The sequence below is a fragment of the Malaclemys terrapin genome, chromosome 7 (assembly GCF_027887155.1).
Source record: "Malaclemys terrapin pileata isolate rMalTer1 chromosome 7, rMalTer1.hap1, whole genome shotgun sequence".
Classification (NCBI taxonomy): Eukaryota; Metazoa; Chordata; order Testudines; family Emydidae; genus Malaclemys; species Malaclemys terrapin.
In genome coordinates, this window is record NC_071511.1 from 42,479,475 (window position 1) to 42,503,885 (window position 24,411).

General features: G+C 40.5%; 1 protein-coding gene across 1 annotated transcript in view; it reads right to left on the reverse strand.

The window, feature by feature from the left end:
* SHISA5 (shisa family member 5) overlaps positions 1 to 24,411 on the reverse strand; it is a 59,946-nt gene that overhangs the window by 4,612 nt on the left and 30,923 nt on the right. The window contains exons 4-5 of the mRNA XM_054034210.1: positions 5,496 to 5,611; positions 2,590 to 2,808 (exon numbers count right to left, since the gene is read on the reverse strand). Coding sequence (XP_053890185.1) covers positions 2,590 to 2,808; positions 5,496 to 5,611 — 335 coding nt within the window. The remainder of the gene's footprint in view (positions 1 to 2,589; positions 2,809 to 5,495; positions 5,612 to 24,411) is intronic.

Sequence of the window (24,411 nt, forward strand, 5' to 3'; positions counted from 1 at the left end):
CTGGCATTCGCGGCCAGTACAGCTAATGGAAAAATCTGTTAACGTGTCTGGAGATGGAGTGGAAATCCTCCAGGGACATCTCCACAAAGCTCTCCTGGATGTACTCCCAAAAGGTTTACTTCCTGATTGACTGCAGACTATATAGTAAAACTTGAGTTCTGCTTAGCTATACCTTAACCAATCATTTTACTGAAATTTAACTATCCAATCCTAACACATTGTAACAATTATTTAACCAATTATATCCAACCACCTTAATTGGTTTACACCCAACAAAATTAATTATACAGCAGACAGAAACAATCACAGAACCAGACAGAGATTATACAGACAAACAATAGGGAAGTGAAGACTACAGTGATAGAACAATACAGAAATGAGGATTTCACATCCCAGCTATTGATAAGTGACTTCCTGTCAGACAGGATGCTATCAAACTAAGTTTTCTTTAAATCTTTTTGGCTCTTCCCTTTCTCTGGCAGTGATAGATCGGATCACCTTTCTAACAGCCCCAGATTGCCTTATTTCCATGTGACTAGTTTGCAATGGGAGGATGTGACCGTTCACTTCCCAGTTTATGGCTGCCTCTGCTGCTTAGCCAAAGGCTTAGCCTAAGAACAGGGCCTCAGACTGTCACAGTACGAGAAGGCCCTTACACCGTCAGACAGTGATTTTGATTCTCTCTTTTACACTCTATAACTAGCTAAGTGATAAAAATACAACTAAATTCTTAAAGTACAGGCCTTTGCAAATAGGCCTGAATATTTATATCCTAACATCCCCCAGTCAGCAGGATCTTTTTTGGCTGGTGTTATATAAAGTTATGTCAATGTGGACATTTGTTTTATCAGAAGGTGCTGAGGTTCATGGGAATTCTGAAGTCTTCCAGAAACAGCTTCCACAGTAATGGGGTAGTTGCTGAGTAAGCTGTCTCCAGCACTCAGACTCATCCTTAATATTAACAGTTTAATTGTCCCAGGGAAACACAGCTATTGTGAAATATGATGATCATAGAGCATGACATTACCTTTCAGGTAATTTCCCTTTGCTATGATTATCATAATTTCTTTCTTACAGCTTCCTCAAGTCCCGACTTGTGTTCAGTGATGCTGCCCACTTCCTCTTATGTACAAAGCAGCACAACCATAGTATCTCAGTCTTTCATCTCCACTGGAAGGACTTTTATTTTACAATCCAGTTCAAGGCTGGCTTCCTTGTTTTCAAGACCCTCTTTGGACTCTAATTCTAGTTCCCAAACCTTCTCTCCTCCTCCTACTCATTGCTCCCTCTTTTTAAGCACTGGCCTCCTCTCTCGACTTCATCGTGAATGGTACAGAAGAATCTGCTTTTTGCTGATTCTGTCATCTGAAACATCTTTTCTGTAGAGCTCTGCCCAATCGATTCTAAGTTCCAGCACAAGTTCTCACTTCTCCTTTCTCTATACTTCCTAATGTTTTTGTTTCTGCTGTTTTTCTTTAATTATTTTATTTACTGAGCATCCTGAATTAAAAATATTGTACTTCCAAAGAGCTACTAAGTGTGCTTGTTTTCCATGCTACTCATGATAAGAAAATATATCCATACTTACATAAATTGTCTTTCCATCTAGTTGGAAAGTCCACAGATATTTTATAGTGGATTTTCAGCCTATTTGCACTTTGCAAGATGAGCATCTGTCCTCTAAACTACAAGCAAGCTGAAGCCCCCTTTATAAGCCATCTGTGAACCTTCTTCCATAGAAAAATTTTAATTTTCCATTTGTAAGTGATCCTAACAGTGGCGACTGGCAAGAGACACATATAGTACATGGAGCTATAGCCCTGGTCTACACTACAGAGTTAGGCCGACACAAGGCAGCTTACATTAACCTTTATAAGTGTCTACACTAAAATTTCGCTCCTGCTGACGTAACTTGCCCACTACACCAACTTAACTCCACCTCCATGAGAGATGCAGAGTCAATGTCGATGTGGTTAGGTCGATGCAGTGTCAATGTAGACACAGCGTTGCTTACATCGACTGTTGCTGGATTTCAAAAGTGATCCCACAATGCCCCACACTGACAGGTCAGTCTGTGCAAGTGCTCCTGGTGCGCACATGCACTGCCAACACAAGGAGCAAATTGTAGACACACAGAAGCGATGTACTTACTGCAGTAGCTATATGCCGCTGCAAATTAGGTGGACTTAATTTTGTCATGTAGACATGCCCTTAGAATGGATTAAAATGGTACATTTTTAATCTATTTTACTTAAAAATCCCATTTGGATAAATACAAATGAACAGATCACCTTTGTGAAGTATCAGTCATGCATCTGACGAAGTGGGTATTCACCCACGAAAGCTTATGCTCCAATACGTCTGTTAGTCTATAAGGTGCTACAGGACTCTGTCACTTTTTACAGATCCAGACTAATTAATCGAATCAGAGGGGTAGCCGTGTTAAACAAACAGACTGGTGGTGCTCATATGTATAATTAACACAGATTTGTTACAAATGCATTTGTCTTCCTAGTGCGCTTAGTGTAAGAAAGAAGAAACATGATGTTTCTCTTCAATTGTGGTTTGCCCTCCTTGCTATGGCCTTACCTGCCACTGTCTCATGGTAGGCTGGTGGTCCTGAAACTTGCGTTGGATAAGGTGGAGGATACTGTGTTGGGTAGGGTGCTGCTGGCATCCCGTGTTGTGGCTGGACTGGTACAGGATGATATCCTTGATAGGGTGCCACTGGGTAACCAGGTGGTATCCCGGGCTGCTGGGGATATGGTGCATGGACCACTGTCGTGGAAGTTGTGGTGGTCACAACAGCTATAAATATACAAAAGTAAGATGCATTTACTACTGATGCGTCAAGCAGACATCCAGAAGAAGTAATGAAGATAGGGAATATTTTGAATGTTCTTTCCTATTTCCAAAAGGGAAATCACTGTTTGATTTGCCTTTGTAATTCACACCAGGTAGAAACCCCAGTTCAGAGTTCTCCAACATATTCAGAGACTAGTACCCCCAGCCCTCACATTTAAGTCCATGACTAAACTTCCATCAACTTCCATGGGAGTAGAGCCATCATGAGCCAGGACAATGGTTAATTTACCTCCTCCTTTTACTCCACAAAGGAGCCTGAAAAAATATTCTTTGACTCTTCAGAAACTGAGAGCTCATCTGAGAAGTTACTCACAAACCTCTGTAAAACAGATTATCATCATCCAATCATATGACTTTAAGGCAGAGAAGGTAACAAAGAAATTAACTAGATTCTCTTTAGGCAGATAGTTTTTAATTCCGTGTGTGAGCATTGTTTTCCACTGGTTCCTATCGTACTTCATTAGGCTTTTTTTTTTTTTAAATCTGTTTCTTCAATGCATGCTGGCACATATTCATCTAACTGAGATTGGTAGCAAAGTACATGGTTCATGTTTGTTACTAAATTACTGGCATAGGTTAACACTAACAACATTTGATCCTTGTTAGACAGTTCTGTTACTCGGCATATTGGCTGAATAGGCACTTATTTTCACAGCGTTTGTTACATGATATGCCAATTACTCCATTAATTAATTAATTGTCTCCCAATTTATCTTACAGAAGGGTACTCGACTGAATTCTCTACCGTGCCACTTACCACCACTTTATATTGGCCTTGCAGCTTTATCATATACTTCATAAACCCTGTGTGATGGTGTTTACAGGCCACATACTAAAACATAGCAAGGCATGGGGCAGTACTGGGCCAGAGAGACCCTGCCCCTCAGCAGATGCAGGGCATGGTCCAGGTGGAGGGACAGTTAAAAGGGCCCTGGGTAGTCCATGGGCAGCAGGGAAGGAGTTACCACAGTATTGGTAAGGCCACTGTGGAAACGGTGATCCATAAATTCTACCCCCCCTTTCTCCTGACTTGGGAAACCAAGAGAGGACCTGAAGGAGGGGATGTTGTGTCCGCAGCAGAACAATGCTGATTCTGCAAAGACTGTGACCATGCTCCAAACAGAGGAGCCACAGTCTGGTAGGGAGTGACTCAGGGGAATTGTAACTTAGGGTGGCATAAAGAGTGGTCCAGAACACTGTAACACCCCTTTATAGCCCTGGATCAGAACTCAGTGGAATGGGAGGGCCTGGGTCCCCCCTCTTCTACTTCCCCTCCCTTCTGTCATGACAGAATCCTAAGGTGGATAAGAAGGGATGAATAGGAGGGAGATGCCTGCCATATACGACCCAAAAGAGTTCCATCTAGAATGAGCGGAGGGAAGAGAACTGTGGAGTCACCACCTGACCACTAGGCCAGCTTGCTATGAGACTGACCTGTTACACACAGTAAAATACATTCCTCTCTATAGCTAACAGTTAAATGGCATGTTTGTTCTTTAAATTGAGCAACTAGAACCATTTTGTTTCCTGTTTTACCTCCTCCCCTCACCCTCCCCCCCCACTCGAGAAGCATGGATACCACTCAAGACCTCTTTAAGCACAGGATTTAGTCCACCATACCTACTTTTAGTCCACTTTATCCTCATACCCTGCAAACATTCAAGTTTTTGATAAGCAGCACTGTAGCGGGGCTGGAATCAGGTAACAATTAAAGATTTTAAAGTGGTCTTGTTAATGTAGTCAAAACTAAATATAAAATAGGTTTCTAATTAAAATGTTCCCTTGTCTACTTGGTCAATAATATTAGTAGTTTCACACATGTTGGTCCAAGTGTGGGTTTTTTCTTTTAAAATATAAAATAGATGTATTTAAAATAGCACAGATTTTCAATATAAATACAGACATTCCAAACATTCTTTTGACTTCATGTCATTCTGGTTTTTAAAAGTTTAGGTTCTGGAAAATTATTAAAATAATTCCCATTTCAAACTGAATTCTAGGGGGATATCTAGATAGAAAATTAGGAGTTAAGACTTAGAGTGGTACAGTACGCTTTGAGTCAGTCAACACAACACAGCTTGTCCATTAACAAAAATTTCCTGTTTTAATTGACCTAATATGACTAGCTCAGGAAATGATTTAGATAATCTGTTCTTCAGTGATAATCCAAAAGACAGATCATCAAGATTCCTTGTCATGAGATGGAGAGGAAGAAGTCTCATTCTCTGAAGATTTGTTTAATCTCCTGGCACTGATGACCTTTCAGTAATTGCAACCACAGTTACTGTTGCACTGTTTGAACCTTAGTATATTTCCCATGGCCCCTTTCTTGCGAAGACTGCCATAGGGAGGAATTTTTAAAGGAATCAATTATTCCAACTTTTGCTCACTAAAGAAAAAACATTTGAAAACAGGAAAAGACAACTATGTCCAAAAAGATTCAGAGATTCCTATAACTACATCAGAGTTTGAAGTGTCTCAAAATGCTTACCTCTGGTATTCTGCGGGATGGTGTGTGGGAAGGGCGGGGAGAGGAGGAGTTGTGCTAGTTTGACAATGATGCTATTTACTAAAAACAAAACTTCACTGAAAAGAGATAAAAGTTAACAAAAACGTAAACAAATACTCACGCCGTGGCCTCCGACACGTTTTATACAAGCAGCAGCATGAACAGGTGAAGCACAGAATGACAGTGACTACGAACACCACGAAGAGGGTGACCCCTATAGCAACAAAGGTCCCAAAACTGAAAAAGAAGAGACACTTGAAAGTCACACTGGTTTTCGTACAGCTTCATTACCACACACCTACAGTAATATTCTTCAGCTATGCAAAAACGCTTAGGAGTCTGTGTGTCATTCCATTTCTATTTTTATTACCATTTATTGTTCACTATCACATATTTGAATAGTAAACAGTAAATAGTAAAAGTTTAAGGGTCCAGTCCTGAGTGAACTCAAATCTACTGAAAGACAATGCAAGCAGAAAGCTGCTCAGCACCTCCTAGGAAGCATTAAATGTTTTGCATGATTGAACCCTAACATGGATAGTTTAATCTTTTCTATTGTGATGTGGTTGTGTGTGTGTATGTACTTTCAAGACCAGAGATATAAAGCTTCAAACTCATTTTAGTCACATCTTGTATTTTTGGACAGTGGTTCTCAAATGTTCAGAAGCCCAAGACCACTTTTTTCATTAATAAAATTATAGATCCCCCATTAAACATGGAATGCTTGAATCAGTGAGAACCCAGGTGTTCTGTTTGTTCTTTCCAAGCATTCTCCCACTCCAAAGTCTTCACAGACCTCTTGGTGATTGCGGACAATGGTCTTAGACCCTGTGTTTTGCAGGTCTTGCCAGATCTGGATCTTGTGCAGTTTGGATGCAACCAGAAGTTATTACACTATCCAATGACTATCTAGTAGTTTGCATTAGAAGATCTGGTTTTAGTGCAATTTCTGAGAGACAGGAATACTCATCACAGATAGCACCCTTGTTGGCAGTCTCAACATAGGCGAACCAAGGATTGCTTTGGCATTTTCTTTTTTTTCAGTAGTACCAAACCAAGGAGACAGTACATGGTGTTAGGGTCTCAGAACTTTTTTTTTATTACCCCTGATTATTTACCTTTTCAGTCTAGCGAGTTAGATACTTAGTGGACGTCTCCCATTTTTGGCAGACCTTTTTACTGCCATGCCAGGTCCTCAAGCTTTTCTTAAAGATCATTGTTTAGACTTCCTACGTAGTCTTCTTTACTGATACATAAATCACAATGCCTGGGTTGTTCAAGCAAAGGCTTTTTATGCTTTAATTATAAAGTAGCTCAAATGTATGCATTTAGCCGATCTGCTATTGTTTTCTGTGATATGAAATCTAATGAAGCACTTCTTCCATTCAGACTATTTTGTGGAATTAGACTGAAAATCTTGTGGACAGTTAAATTTGGCATTTATATTTCTTCTTTATACTAGTTCAAAATGAATGAAGTTCTGGCACATAATCATCCAACAATGGTAAAAAAACAATAACAGGAAATCACTTTGTTTTAACAATGAACTTTAATAAGGAACACAAGATTATGTTTAGAATTATCCTGCCCTCTGCTTCATTGCTGAGCTTCTGCCTAAAGTATTACCCAGACTTCTTCCTGTCTTGCTTCCTGTCACAGTTTTAAATGAAACATATGTATGCCTACAACCATTTTCACATTGGCAACTGAATAGCTATCAGATGGTGATTAGTTTTCACTACTGACAACCCAGGCAAATTGAATGACTGACCTGAATTTGAGAGGCTTTGTGCTCCTATTACCAATTCTTGAGGCCTCATGTCTCAGTTTTCCAGTAGCCTATTAAGCAGCCAATAAACACTAGTGAAATTAGAAGTAAAGGCTCTGTACTGTTATTTATTAAGTGAATGGCCAGTGCAAATTAAGACTGGGCCACACAGACCCATTACAAGGTACTTTAAGCACATACTCAAAGGAACAAGAGGGAAAGGAGTCAAGTGCACAAAGAGTCATACATGAGAATAATTTTGTTTTGTGTGACTATTTCTGTATGTCCACAATCACAGCACAAGAAGATTTAAGTACTTCACATATGGTCTTGCTACATGTTTTGTATTTTTAAGAAATTAACTTACTTTAAAATAAAGACATTTCTGGCTCTTATTTTACAGATTGTCTTCACTGACAAAATTATGCCCTGGTGTCTAGTTGTTCTCTTTGCTTATATGACTTACAATGGCCTTTCTTACCAGCATTGTGATATAGATATAACTCACAGTTCAGCTGCATTGCCCACCAAACCATCATATTATAGTAATGGAGATATCCCATCTCCTAGAACTGGAAGGGACCTTGAAAGGTCATCGAGTCCAGCCCCCTGCCTTCACTAGCAGGACCAAGTACTGATTTTGCCCCAGATCCCCAAGTGGCCCTCTCAAGGATTTAGTTTAGTACTTAAACTAAGGCCTTGTCTTCACTGCTAAAAAAGGTGTGTGTTTTTTACCTCAGGGTAACTAACATGAATGAACTATCCTGAGGTAAAAACTACAGTAAAGACCAGACACTTCAATTTTATCATAAGGTAAACAGCTCCATATTTCCTCCATAAGTTGATCTCAACAAGTGTACATCATGGTAAAACTGAAGTGGCCAGGTCTTCACAACGTTTTTACCTCATCTGTTTTGGTTACCATGAAGTTAAAAAACAAAACAAAACAAACAAAAAAACATGAAACACACACCTTTTTAGTGTTGAAGACAAGACCTAAGTTGCAGCCTGCCTGTGATTGCCCCCGACACCTTGATTCCTTTTTATATGCCTATTCTTGTACTGAACTTAACATTGTAGGATCTCAGACCAATCCAAGGAGAAAAAAAAGTGACAAACTCTTGTATAGTCACTTCTCTTAACTGTAAAAGGAAATTATATTTGTTTTTATAAAACACTGGTTTGCTATGTGCTGCTGTTTGTGAAGACTAAGTTGAAGTTAGTTTCCGTACTTGATCAACTAGCTAGTTCACAAAGTTCTATTGCCAAAAAACTAGGTAATAAACATTTTGTCCAATTTTTTTTTTGACAGAGTACTAGCTGTAGCATCCTGGTCACTTAGGTAACTGCGTAACAGAAGGTGTGCTAATAATCAGCCAAACAACAACACAGGACTTAAGCTATTTCTGGCAAAGTGTTTTGTTGGGAGCAACTCTTTTCCCCATATTAAGTAGGATCACTTTTCTCGGTGTTATCGAGCCTTTGGTAAGCATTCCAGACAGAAGTCAGGCATACAAAACACACACAAAAAATTATGTATTCAAACATTTTGGGACTCCTAGAAACCATCTTCAAACTATTCCTCACACAAAGGGCCAGTTTCCTCCAAAAATACAACTAACATCAACAACCTCCTTCAGATTAACAGTCTTGCCACCATGGATGTCACCTCCCTATACACCAACATCCTTCACAATGACAGCATCACTGCCTGCCTTAAATATCTACAAGACAACAGTCAACACTTAGATATCCACCCGAAATACATTGCCAAACTCATCCAATTCATCCTCACCCATAATTTTACATTCAACAAACACTTTGTCCAAACCCTGGGAAAAGCCATCAGCACTAGAAGGGCTCCCCAATATGCCAGCCTCTTCATGGACCCCTGGAGGAATAAGTATGCGACAAAAATGCATCACAAAACCAATGTCATACCTAAGATATGTTGATGATATTTTCATCCTCTGGACAGACAACCTAAACTCCTTAACAGATTTCCACTACAACTTCAACAACCACCACTCAACCATTAAATTCTCTCTAGAACACTGCTACACTAGCATCAACTTCCTGGACACCACAATCAGCTTCAATAATGGAACTCTACAGACAACTATATACAAGAAACCTTCAGATCACCACATGTACCTTCACAAATCCAGCAACAACCCCAGACACACAAAGCAATCTCATCTATAGTCAGGCACACAGAAAAGAAACTAAGATATACACCTTAACACACTTAAAACTGCCTTCACCAAAGAAGGATACTCCACCAGAGTAGAGATTGCATCCTGGAATGGAACACCCAAATATTCAGAGAACATGCTTCAATACAGAAAAATACCTCTGATCATACATCTCTAGTTGTCACCTACCACCCCACTTTGCAACCCATATGGGGTATCATTAAACAATTACGACCCATACTCAATGGGGACCACATCCTGAAAAAAATCTTTCCCATACCCCTTCCACTGGCCTTTGAACAACCCCCCCCCAATTTTGCCATGCTCATCATCAGAAGAAACTCCCCACAGTTCAGGGCCCACCAAATCAAAGTGGCACCAGACCCTGCCAGAACATCAGATTCAAAACCTGCAGACACCTCTCCACTGCTATGATAATCAATACATCCCACAATACACCTTTCAAGATCAATTGGTCCTACACATGCCAATCACAACGTGTCGTATACCTCATCCAGTGCACTAAATGCCTCAGTAACAACTATGTGGAGGAATACAATACACCCATTACCCTCTCAAATGAACTCACATAGAAATATGACAAAAGACAACACTATATCACCTGTAGGCAAACACATTTGACAAAGTGATCACTCTTCCTGACCTCTCAGTCCTCATCCTCAATGGAAACCTGCACAATGCCTTCAAAAGTCAAGACTGGAAGCTTAAATTCATAACTTTACTAGACTCGACAAATCATGGACACAAAGACACTGGATTTACGATTCATTACAACAATCGATAACCCATTAACCCTCCTTTGTCCTATGACTGCAGAGGTGTTAACTACCTACGTCCCCTTAAAAAGTCTCTTGCAATATGTGTTACCTCCTTAAGCTAAACAATCTGTTCCAACTTGTATTTAGCTGTGACACTGAATAGCTCTCCCAGATCTGAAGAAAAGTTCTGTGCAAGCTAGAAAGCTTGTCTTTTTCACCAACGGAAGTTGCCTCACCTACCTTGTCTCCCTAAGTTCCGCAAAAAGTATTTACAAAGATATTAGCAAACATGCAGCAACAGCTATGTTCTAATCTCACAATATAAACATGTCCTTACATATATTCTCTTATGGTGCTCATACATTCAATCTTTTCCAACATTGCTGAGTGATGTATCTTTCTAATATCTTTCAACCAACAATGCAGAGATACCAGCCTGAATGTTAGTGCTGTATTATGGTGCTTCAGATAGAAGCTTTCAAAGAACAAGAACTGATTCACTCTGATGAAGAATGATGTGGATCAGCTCCAGACTTTAACCAAAAACCACACAGCAGGTATTCCGGTCTCCAGCATCCAAACACCCAGCCCCAATGGGATCCAAACCCCAAATAAATCCATTTTACTCTGTATAAAGCTTATACAGGGTAAACTCAAATTGTCCGCCATCTATAACACTGATAGAGAGATATGCACAGCTGTTTGCTCCCCCAGGTATTAATCACATACTCCGGGTTAATTAATAAACAAAAGTCATTTTATTAAGTATAAAAAGTAGGATTTAAGTGGTTTCAAGTAATAACAGACAGAACAAAGTAAGTTACCAAGCAAAATAAAATAAAAAACACACAAGTCTAAGCCTAATACATTAAGAAACTGAATACAGATAGTGGAGTGGCGGTCCGCACGCTGCCCCTGCCCCCAGCACCGTCTCTGCAGCTCCCATTGGCCGTGAACCAGCCAATAGAAGCTGCAGGGGCAGCGCTTGCAGGCGCGGGCTGCGCACAGAGACACGCTGTCCCCCTCTCCCCAGGGGCGCGCAGAGACGTGCCAGCCCCCAGCTGGTTCCGGGAGCAGTGTGGGGCCATGGCATGAAGGCAGGCAGCCTGCTTGAGCCCTGCTGTACCTCCCGGCTGGAGCCTGCACCTCACATCCCCTCTTGCACTAAACTCCCTCACAGCGCACACCCTCTCCTGCACCTCAACATTCTGCCCCAGCCTGGAGCCCCCTCTTGCACCCAAACTCCATCCCAGAAAGAAAATAATATAACAGCTGTTCTAAGGTAAGAAGTAGGCTATTTTGAATTAACTTAACTATATTCTATATGTTTTAAGACTGAAATGTAACCACAGAATGGCTTTATGTTAATTAAAAGGCAAGTTTAGTGTAGCATTTAATAGCCTCGATGCCATAATTGTGATCATTTTGTTTTAAATTAGGAAAAAGACTTGTATACAGGGGCTCCACATTATCTAATACCCCGGGCCCACAGGAGAGTTAATCTAGCCCTGGCAACAGCATACACTGCTCCTGAAGGTAGCACATGCCCCATTGCTCTATACTACTGACCACTTCTAACTAACTGAAAGAGCATCAGCAAAGTCCAGAAGGAACCAGGCTCCATGAAATACTTTGTATATTCTTACTGTTGTCTGCTAGCATCTTCATTGAAAAATAAAGGTGCTGTTGCATGATACACATTTAGATGTGGCAGTTTAAGATGTAATGAAGCCAAACACTTCTATTTAACTGTGAGCTAATTACCGATAATTACATATTTCACAATACTGCACTATTTTTGCATGTGAAGAGAAACAATATGATTCTGTTGTGTACTTTGAAATATTGTAAGCTTTTAATTTGGGTCTTGATAATTGTACAATAGTTGAGGGTGCAAGGAATGAGCATTTTCTTTTATTTTGTGAGGAAAAAATACTGTAGTAATTTTTATTTTCCACTTTAGAAGTCCACTTGCAGATTCAATGTCAGCAGGTAGGCTCATTGAACTATTGCTTTTAAATAAAAAAGTATTATATATTTTAGTGTAGGAAACCCACCAGCCTAAATTTCTGCTATGAATATTTATCCGTCAAATACCATCTCCCTTAAAAAAAAAAACAAAAAAACATTTTCGAGTTATTCCTACTCCTAGCTCTTTTCAGAATTTTGGCATAAATTTCTTTATCACTGGACACTGACTTAGATGAATTTTTAACATTTATCCTCTGGCTGTTATCAGGGACTTGCATGACTCTGAACATCTAGTTTCCTTTTTCAAGTAATTCATGCACCACTTTTTGCTAAGCTTTTAGAGTAATTAATTATTCGAATCCCTAGAGTTCTGGTTGCCTTCCTGTACAATTTTTGTACTAGTTTAGTAGTAAGAATTGCAGCACAACCTGGCCATCTTAATCCAGTGCCAGAATTATTTCTCTGTTACTTGTGTTCAGTTCCTTATGAATACCAAACTCACACTGGCTCTCTCCATGCACTCACCTTTAACCTCAAATGGCTGTTAAATATTTGGCATAAACACAGTCTGCCAATACTAAAAGTAATTTATGATAAACCTCATACTGTTTTGATAGTATGTATGTGGCATACAACTGCAGAAGCTGATTTTTTAAATCCTCCTTGCAATCCAGGTCAAGTTTTTGTTTTGTTTAAAAACTACCAAAATGTATGGCCCATCCAGACCCCTGGCACGACAGTTGCAGGAATAGCTTTTAAGAATGGTTTTCCTCATGACATAACAAAGGTATAAATTGGGGTCAGAAACACTTAGTGCTGGATTTACCATTCCCCAAAATCTTTATAGTTAATTAAATGTATTATTGTGTTCAATTAACAGTAAAAATGCCACTTTCTTAGCTCAATAGGCTAACAGTTTAAGAAAATTAAGTATTGTATTTCAGAGTTTACTACTTGTAGTGCCAACTATTCCCAATGTTATCAGAATGGGTGTCCCAAGCTAAAATATTTCAGAGATGCTTTATCCTTTATTTGCTTTGTCAGAAGAGTTTTTAGTTTTAATAAATCTTAACTTAAAAAAGTCTCATGAACTGTAGGGGCCTAAATATACTTAAAAAATATATAGCTGCTTCCATTTGAAGATCTCAAACAACTTTATAAATATTCAAGAATTAAGTTTCACAACCCTCCTGTGAGATGGGGCAAACCAAAGAAGTCACGTGACTTGTGGTAAGTCACCCGGAAAGCATAAGCAGAGCAAGATCAAAACAGCTCTTGCATTTCCTAGTCAAATGTCTTAAAAGACCATCTTTCTTCCCCCCACATTCGCAAATCATGCAACTTGTTAGTAAATTAGCCAGTTCCAGCTTAAAGGTTGAAAGTGGAGATTGTAGTTTAAAATAATTTTTCAAACACACTACTTTTTTCTTTAGGGAACAGGAATTTTTACCATTACGGTGAGCAACTTACTTGATTAACTTGAAACTTGGAACAACTCAAACTGTTTGTCAAAATCTGCAAATCCCTGAGTGGATCTAGGTCAATTTAGTGTTTGGGCAAAAACCACGAGACAACTGGTGGCTTCACAATGTTTCTACCCAAAACCAAACTTGGCATTTTTTGGCTGAGTTTTCACTCACATTTCTGAGTTTAAAACCTGAAATGCTAATGATTATAATTCACATGACCAAAAAAATAAAGAAGTCTTCAAGCCTCTGAAAACTGAAGCCACTGTTTTGCTCAGGTCTAGTTTCCACCTCTTGAATTATGATAGGTGGGGGGAGGGAAAGGTCTCTATTAAATAGAATTTCCATCCAGAGTTTCTTTAAGCTGCTTTATGAATAGGAGAAAAGCCAAATGTGAATTTTTTATCTTAACTAAGGTTATTTCCACTGCAAGGTTAGCCAAGCAAAGAACTTAGTTCTGTGACAGGTTTCAGAGTAGCAGCTGTGTTAGTCTGTATTCGCAAAAAGAACAGGAGTACTTGTGGCACCTTAGAGACTAACAAACTTATTAGAGCATAAGCTTTCGTGGGCTACAGCATCCGAAAAAGTGGGCTGTAGCCCACGAAAGCTTATGCTCTAATAAATTTGTTAGTCTCTAAGGTGCCACAAGTACTCCTGTTCTTTTTTTAGTTCTGTGAGTTCTCCAAACAAAGACTTTTGACTCCGAAATTCAGGATGGCCAGAGTAAGGTAAACCATCTTTAAGTTAAAACACTAACGTATGGTCTCTTGCAACACATGCTCAAGTATAAAACTAAACCTCACATTGTTATGAACAGCTTGACCTTATTCATTGCCATTTCCTGTTTCTTTCCCTTCAGACAAGAAACAAGTGCTCAGTTTGCCAGTAAGGAAAATTAAAAGCAAAACACAAATTAATAGCCACTTTTACTGAGGCAATGGGAAAATTTGATCAATAGCACCAAGTAAGGAAAAATAAATATGAAATACTGGTGTACCCTGTGGGTCTCTCCAGGCTAACATTATACATATGGCAAGCTTAAACTATAGTTGTAGTTTACATTTAATATTAAGGTAAACAGATTTTTTTATTCAAAATGTGTTTAGGAATTTATTTAAAGGACAAATTATGAATTAGAGCCTATTACACCAATCTCAATACTGAAGATGAGAAAATGGGCATGTAAAAAAAAAAAAAAAGAGTCAAAACTGTTAGGCATTTTAAAATTTGATAGAAGGAAACAGAGGACCTGTGGAATTATAGACCAGTCATCCTAATTTCAATACCTGGGAAAATACTAGAACAAGTTATTAAACAATCAGTTTGTAATCACTTACAGGATAATAGAGCTACAAGGAATAGCCCACATAGATTTGTCAAGAACAAATCATGCCAAACCAACCTAATTTCCTTCTTTGATGGGGCTACAGGCCTAGTGGATAGGGGAAGCAGTAGACATGATATAGCTTGATTTTAATAAGGCTTTTGACACAGTTTCACATGACATTCTCAAAAACAAACTAGAGAAATATGGTCTAGATGAAACTACTATAAGGTGCAACAGAGGGTCCTTGCATCTGAAGAAGTGAGGTTCTTACCCACGAAAGCTTATGCTCCCAATACTTCTGTTAGTCTTAAAGGTGCCACAGGACCCTCTGTTGCTTTTTACAGATTCAGACTAACACGGCTACCTCTCTGATACTTGATACTATAAGGTGGGTGCACAAGTGGTTGAAAGCCCGTACTCAAAAGAGTAATTATCAATGGTTCACTGTCAAACTTGGAGGGCATATCTAGTGGGGTCCACAGGGGTCAATCCTGGGTCCAGTACTATTCAGTATTTTCATTAATGACTTGGAAAATGGAACAAAGAGTATGCTTATAAAATCTGCGGATGACACCAAGCTGGGAGGGGTTGCAAGCACTTTGGAGGACAGGATTAGAATTCAAAACAACCTTGACAAGTTGGAGAACTGGTCTGAAATCAACATGAAATCCAATAAAGACAAGTGAAAAGTACTATACTTAGGAAGGAAAAAAAAAATCAGAAGCACGACTGCTGAAAAGGATTTAGGGGTTATAGTGGATCACAAATTAATTAAGAGTCAACAATGTTATGTACTTGTGGAAAATGCTAATATAAATCTGAGATGTCTTATTCAAGACATGGGAGGTAACTGTCCTGCTCTACTCGGCACTAGTGAGGCCTCAACTGGAGTAATGTGTCCAATTCTGGGCACCACACTTTAGGAACGATGTGGCTAAATTGGAGAATCTAGAGCAGAGCAACAAAAATAATAAAGGATTTAGAAAAACATGACCTATGAGAAAAGATTAAAGAAACTAGGCATGTTTAGTCTTGAGAAAAGAAAAGTGGAGTGGAGGGAAAATCTGATAAATCTTCAAATATGTTAAGGACTGTTATAAAGAGGGGTGTGATCAATTGTTCTCCATGTTCACTGAAGGTAGGACAAGAACAAAGGACTTAATCTGCAGCAAGGAGATTTAGGTTAGATATTAGTAAAAATGTCTAACTATAAGGAGAGTTAAACTCTGGAATAGGCTTCCAAGGGAGGCTGTGGAATCCCCATCTTTGGATTGTTTAAGAACAGGTTGGACAAACACCGGTCAGGAATGGTTTAAATGTACTTGATTTTGCTTCAGCACAGAGGGCTGGACTTGATGACTTCTAAAGGTCTCTTTCAGCCCTATATTTCTATTATTCTACAGAAATGCAAGGCAGTTTACAAGTTTTCTTGCAAGGCAGATCTTACCTTTAAGGATTCCATCAATGACTTTTCCACCTTTTTTACTGGCTTATTATAGCCCCTGCTATATAAGCCAACTGCATATACCTGTTTTCTCCATCATGCACATGCAGAGTTTATTTGCAATAGTGTACACTGCAAGTTGGCCCTTAAAAGGAAAAAAACCCATAGTTCTTCAGCAAAAAAATCATCTAACAAGACTACTAATTTCTAAAAGTAGTTCTTGAATTATTCTGGGATCTGTTCTGTTTTGTAAGGAATGTGTTGACCATGTCCCTTACCAAGGTGCTTCATGAATATTCACATTTAATAGCATCAAGAGTGATCCAGAAGTGTTTGGAGGTCCCCTCCACCATCAGTAAGTCAGTAAAACGAATACAAGAACAGTTATAGTAATGATCCACTCAGCTTTCTCAATAGCAGGGAGCTTCTGAGCAACTTCATTTTGCTGTTATCTATCTTAGTGTTTTATGTTGCAGCCCAGAACCATAGGCTGATCACCTGCCTCGTAAAAATCAATAGCAGAATCCCAAGTGGAATTCATGGAATCTCTGACTCTCTCCCCCTTTACAAGGACAGAACTCTGGGGTAGGTTTTGTGGGGAGAGGGGGAGGCAGTGCAGGCTTGGATTTGTGAAGGTCACTTTTGGTGGAAAGACTCTCTCAAAGAGGAAGGTTTTGCAATACCCCTGGCCACGCCCCTTTCCCACCCAGCCCCACCCCAACTCCGCCCCCTCCTCCCTCCCACTCCCAGCCACGCGAAAAGGGCTGCCCGAGCGCTACCAGCTTCACGGTTTGCCGGGCAGCCCCCAGACCCTGCGCCCCCGGCCGGCGCTTCCCCAGCGCAGCTGGAGCCTGGGAGGGGAAGCGCCCAGCCGGGGGCGCAGGGTCTGGAGGCTGCCCAGCAAACCGTGAAGCCGGTAGCGCTCGGGCTTCGGACAGCCCCTATGCCTCTGGACCCTGCGCCCCTGGTTGGGCACTTCCCCTCCTGGGCTCCGGAGGCGCAGGGTCCGGAGGCATGGGGGTTGCCCAAAGCCCGTAGCGCTCAGCTCTTAAACAGAGCCGAAGAGTCAGGGGAGGAGCAGAGCCGCCGCGGCCGGAGGCTCTGCTCCTCCCCTGACTCTTCAGCTCTGTTTAAGAGCTGAGCTGCCTGAGCACCACCGGCTTCGGGCAGCCCCCATGCCTCCGGACCCTGCGCCGCCGGAGCCCAGGAGGGGAAGTGCCCGGCCGGCGGCTGGGGTCCGGAGGCAAGGGGGCTGCCTGAAGCCCATAGCGCTCAGCTCTTAAACAGAGCCGAAGAGTCAGGGGAGGAGCAGAGCAGTCGCGGGAGGGGAAGTGCCAGGCCAGCATTTTCCCGGACATGTTCGGCTTTTTGGCAATTCCCCCCGGACGGGGGTTTCATTGCCGAAAAGTCGGACATGTCCAGGAAAAACTGGACGTATGGTAACCCTACTTAAGCTGGTGTCAGAAGCTGACTGAAAGTCAGTGGAGGAACTTGAACGCAGGCCTTCTGCACTCACAATAGCATGAAACATGGAGAAGCTTTGCAACAATATTCTGAACCAGCTGGTGCCTCTGCAACATCTTCATATTCACCTTCAGATACAACGGATTACAGTAATCCAGCCTGGAGGTGGCAAATGCATAGATTAATGTGGCAAGTTTCTCCTCTAGGATGAAGGCACAAAGTTTCTGAGCAAGCTGGAAGTGAAAATGCATTTTTGGAAATAGATGTTACCTCATTATCCAAGTGAAGCAAGGAGTCACAGGACCCCAAGGCTTTGCACCACTTTGACAAAAGGGGCTGTCAACACTTTCCAGTGGGCATACAAAATCTTGGGCAACACTTTAAAGCGCTTCTCTTTTCTGACCAATATCACTTTGGTCTTGGCTGGGTTCAGTTTGAGCCAACTGCTCTTCATCCAAGTTGTTATAGGCATTCTGACATTTTAGTAGTAGTGGCGGTGGTTGCATCAGTTGAGTGTCAAAGCCCATGAAGTCTCACTCTCTCTCCCAGTGGTTTCAAGGAGACATTGACGAGAAGAGGGGATAGTCTGGATCTCTGTGGGACACTGCAGGTTAGGGCTTTTAGAGTGGAGGAGCAGTTATCTATCACCTCTGAGTTCTGCTAGAGAGGAACAACTGAAGCCACTGCAGTGCTGGGCCATTGACTTCTGTTATGTCATGTAGGTGTGTTAATAGTATCTTGTGGTCACACTGTGCCAAAAGCTGAAGTGATCCTGTAGTACGAGCATGGAGATCTTACCCTTGTCCATGGCAATGAAGATGCAGTCTTTTGGTGCTAGTAGAGCAGACTCTGCTGTGCCCTGGCCTGAAACCTGATTGTGAGGCATTCAGGATGTTGGCTGATGTGACATGTTATTTGGAGCTTGGTGGTTACTACTTTCTCAATTAATTTTGCCCAGAAGAGGGTACAGTTGCTAAAAACAAAGAGCAAAATGAAATAAGTTTGGATATAATTTTTGTCCAGTTTTCTCAAGGTATAATCTTGAGAATAGTGTACAAATGGACTTGCAGGATTCAGACAAATGAACATTGTCTCAATATCCACTGGGAAACCGAACTGGAGCAATTTAGAACAGTTTTTGGATAAAACAATATGATTTTGGACTGTTTGCAAGCCAGGATCTTTCAGATGGAGCATCAGATTTTGCAGTTTTAGAGTAATGTGCTTCCCAGTAGTTAAATACTATTCTGGGGGCAGGGAGATTCAAAATTGAATGGAGTCACATTTCCAGGTACCACATACAAGTTTTACTCTTGTATAAATACTAAACAACTGTCCATCTTCTGAATTCATCTGCTGTAAATTTCAAGGTTCCCCAATTTTTCACTGCAGTTTAGAAAAGTGTATCTCAAGATTCATCACTGCAGCGGCAGGAAACAGTTGGCAAAACAAGTGGTAGATTTGACACACAGTCCTTAACTTGGTATTCCAATCAAAGTGTTCTTGGGAATTGCTCTAAAGAATCATTACTGGAAGAAAATTAGGGTGTGTATACTTGAGTAATTTTTAAATCATGCTACAACATGCAATACAGAAGAACACATTGTTTTACTGGATTTGCCCATCTCTGGGCTTGTCTTTACTGCAAAGCTAACTCGGGTTAAGTATAACCCCTAATGTGAGTCCAGCCCTAAACACAAAACTCACACTCAAGTATAATGGTGCTTTTAACTCAAGTTGGCTGGCCAATCAGTGGCTCAAGCTAAAGTTCAAGTTAACACAACTAGTCAGTGTCACCGAATGCACCTCTGTATTCACACACTATCGGAATAATCTTTGACAAAATATGCTTTGTGAGGTATCATTTGAAAACTAATAACTCACTGGTCAATAATATGATGTAATATGTGTAGCAACATTATTTATAAAATTATTATCATAAGATGAAATTATGACTGAAATGTGATTACCAAACAAGTCTGGCGAAAGGGTAAACAAGGAAAGGACTGAGACACCCTGGCACCCCAATATTCACCACTGTCATGTAATTAGGATGTGTTTTGTACAAAGTATGCCTTGCGAAGTATCATTCTAAAAGTCTTCATATGCTAGACATTAACATCTCATTAGATTGTAAGTGCTATTATTGTATGTGAAGTTATGAAGTTTGGCTATGTATGTGTTACTAAAACATGTTGTGAGGTTGAACAACACCCACAAGGAGCCTTTCAGATACAACAGTAAAAAGGCCAAACAATGTTAATGGCTCATTGAGGAAATGCGCACAAGCACAAGGATTACCCCAGGAACTGTGTACTACAGAAACCTCTCAGACATAGCTGTACACAATGGGAACTGTTTGACCCAGGTCACAGCAAAAGAGCTTTCCAGCAAGTGGGAAGAAGATATAAAAGGGGGATAATGATATCATGATGGTACCTCACTCCCCCTAACATCTGGAAACACTCAAGAAACAAAAACTGAACTGTGGGAAGTGATGGTCCCAGGCTAGAAGAATTTTTAGCCTGTATATGAAAAACTGAGAAAGCCAAGGCAATTTGTGCCTTAAGAATCTGCGAGCCTGTTTATCACTCAGGGTGAGAATTTGCTAATTCATATCCCACCTATTTAGTGTGTTAAGCTCAGTTTGTGGTTTTGTTTATTTACTCAGGTAATCTACTTTGATCTGTTTGCTATCACTTAAAATCTATCTTTTCTAGTTAATAAACTTGTTTTTGTTTTGTCTAAAACCAGTGGGGGGGGGGATCATAACATGGGGCAGAAAGCTGTGTATATTCCCCTCCACACTGAGGGAGGGGGTGAATTTCCTGAACTTACGCTGTACAGTTCTCTGTGCAGCACAAGACAGTACACTCCAGAGGGGTTGTGCATTTTAACTGGGTAGTTCCTTAGCTAAGCCTTCCCATGCAGAGCTGATCTCAGCATCTGTGTGTATAGCTGCAGCTGGGTGTATCCCTACCTGTGTGCCAGTAAAGTGCAGTCTGAAGCCTGGGGGAAGGCTTGGCTGGCTTGCCTTGCCTCAGCAATACAGTGTAAAGGGAGCCCAGGCTGGTGGGTCAGGCAGGCTCAGTGGTGCCCCAGTTCCAAGTGGCACCCGGGGGGAAACCCATCACAAGGACAAGCTATTGCTTCTAGCCAGGTGTCATCAAAGTTGATTGGCAATTGCCTGTCAAGTGGCCATTCTTTGGCAATGAAGGGGGGCAGTAATAGATCGAGCCGCATTTTAGTAAGCAACAACATGGAACCTTTTTCACCACAAGACCCTATGTCTCTGTCCTCACAACTGGAAGGAACTTTATCTAGGGGTAACTCTCAGAAAAATGCATTTCAAAGGATAACTAGACTATAAAAGTGAGGGGCAGAAACACCCCAGGATCTTTCTTTCTCCCACCCCTCCCTTTCAGCTAAGATGACAAAGGAATCAGCATTTTGACTTTGGGGGTGGGAGGATTCCTGTCTTGAGATTTTGGTCAGCAATGTTGCTAGGAGCATATGTTAAGGATTTTACCTTGAAACAAGTCTAGCCTGTTAAGTTTTAGTTACTAGAAAGCGTTTTATTTCTCTTGTAACCATTTCTGACTTTAATACCCTATACTTGTACTCTACTTAAGCTCTCTTTGTAGTTAAATAAACTTGGTTTTTTTTTTAAATCAAAACAATTCTACTGTTGTGTTTAAACTGAACTGTTGGGTAACTCCAGGTAAAGTAGCAAGCTGTTACATATTGACCTCTTATGGGGCAATGGACCTTTAATATCTGAACTGCCCAGGAGAGGGCTGCACAATGCACAACACACTGTGTTGGAACACCCTGCAGGTAGTAATCCAGGCTGCTGGAAGCCAGAGTATGGCTGGTGTGTTGCTGAGAGGCTGCTGGGATCAGAGTTGCTGGACCCAGGCTGTAGCTATACACAGATACTCAATGTGTGACCTGCATGCTGTTAAGTTGTTTGTGAGCAACACAGGTGGGAGCCACAACAGCAGAGCATTGTGAGGCACCCAAGGTTGCAGGGCAGGTGGTGACAACCCCTCACTGGTCTGCATTGCATCCCAGAATGTAACAGTCAGCTGGTAAGACAACCACTCCAGCGTGTGACCGCAGGCCACTGGAGTGCCAGTAGTCCTTCAGTGCCTTCCCACAATTCTCTGTGCACCCAGAAAGGACAGACACTGTCCCACAATTCACTGGAAAAGACTTTAGAGAGTATCTCAGCTTACTGCAGCACAAAGAACAGTGGGGTATGCCCCTGGAAGTCTTAGTGCCACAGGGGTGCAAGCACAGCACCTGTGTGGACACAGCAGCCCAAGTGTTATTTTGGGGTCACTGTTGTCACTCAGACAATGCTACCTTAGAGATTACCTACACTTCAGTTACCTCTTTTATTAACTCTGCAGTTAGACATATCCTATTAAATTTTATTCCATGTGTTTCTAGGTAAGCATGTTGTATGAACAATGGCCTTCTCGATCTGTATGTTGGAATTGTCTGTGGCTGGTGGACTCAGATAATCTGCACATGATCTGTAGTTTGACAGAGTACAGAATTTGTAGCAGCAAGAAATTGAAACAAGGCAGTGAACTAATTGATATACAGGGAGAATATGATGCAAAGTTACATATCTTAATAGACAACATCCTGCTGCTGCCTAACTGTGAGCAGCTCCCATAGCAAGTTTGGAGCCATTACTTTTGACTATGAGGACTCAGAAGGAAATTATTATATACCTACCAGATTTGCTATTTCAGAAATATACACATTGGACTTCACACACACACACACACACCTCACCCTCACAAGCTGCAATTGCAAAGGAGCCAGTATCACTCACACACACAAACCCAAACCGGCTGTGCAAAATGAGCACTATGACATAATGTACTAAATGTGTCTTATTTGAACAAATATAGGAGAAGTAAATATGGGTAACTTTATCCAGATTTAAACCTCCAAAATAGTACACTTCACTTTCATATACACGAAGAAAAGCCCAATTCAGAACACACTTAACTATTATTTTAGAGAGAGACTCATTTTTTTAAAATATTTGTAACACTATATAAAATAATGTTTAACATGTGCAGCACAACAATTTATTTTACGTCAAAGGCAATTAACTGGGGGGAAGGGGAATTTCTTGAAGTTTGTGGTTTTACTCTATCATGAAGTTGAACATCAAGAGGCAGCAGGTTTGGTACAGAACCTCAGCAAGTACACATTCCCTGGTAGACAAATATTTTTCTTTTTTTGTCTATAAAGGGAAAACTGAAACTAAATACATCTGTTTACATGAACTCCTTTGTGGATGTAATAGATTTATCATTCTCAGGACAGTGTCCAGGAATACTCCCAATATACACGCTGGTGGATCAGATAATTAATATAGTACTTCTAAGCTATGGAAAAATATACAAAATACAAAAGGGGAAGTATTAGCAGCTGCATTCGACATATAGAGCTTTATGCTACACTCATTCTGACAAGACTCATTGCGTTAAGAAGAGTGGGTTTGAGCCCACAGAGGAGTAGGCAGACATTAACTTAAATTTAAAAAGATGAGAATAACTTCAGACTTTCAGATGTTAGCAAATGTTCCACCACTTCCTAATGGTGAGGTGGAATTAAGGTGGTGAATTTATGCAGTTACACTTAACAAATTCTTATAAAAAAGAGCTCCTTAATAGCATAGCAGGGGAGTTGCAGTTCAGACTTGAAGTGTATTCACAAAGTTTGTGAAAATTTGTTCAGTGCTTTTGTCCACCATCCCAGGCTGCAGCCAGTGCGGTCAATTTAAGACTTGACTAAATAAATTAATCCATTTATTAAAAAGAACGAATAATTAACAAGTTTTTCGGCAATTGGGCTGCAGTCACCTTTTTCTGGAACTTTTATACAAAGAGCAAATTTGGAAGTGGCCAATAATTTACTGAATTATCTGAAGAAAACCAAGCTTTTGGCAATGCAGGAAGGACACACTGGTTTTCTGGGTAACCGGTTAGCAATGAGGGAAGTTTGGTGGAAGCAAATACAGTACAGTACTGTGTTAAACAAACTACAAAAAAAATAAAGCGAAACAAGCATTTTTCTTCTGTATAAAGTTTCAAAGCTGTATTAAATCAATGTTCAGTTGTAAACTTCTGAAAGAATCACTATAACATTTTGTTCATAGTTACTAACATTTCAGAGTTATGAACAGACTCCATTCCTGAGGTGTTTGCAACTCTGAAGTTCTACTGTATTTCTTTCATCCATAGAATCATTTACTAATAAATGGAAATAGAGCCCTATTTCCTAGCAATTGTCACTAAAGTGCTTTAAAACTCAATTTTAATGGTAAATAGGTATGTCAAAAAGCATAATTTCCAGACAAGGCAGGATTAATAAGGCAGTTAATGCACTGCAGAAGCATAATCAATTTTTATCTGAAGCTATTAAACATGACTTTTCATGTATAGTGCATCTGAACTGATACATGCTTTTCGCATTGATAATGAATGTTATGCACAGATATCTTCTGGTACATTTCTAACCTGCAGACTCTCTCTATCCTTGATATATTCATAAAGCAACATGGAAGTCTGTCTTGAATGGACATTAACAGGTGC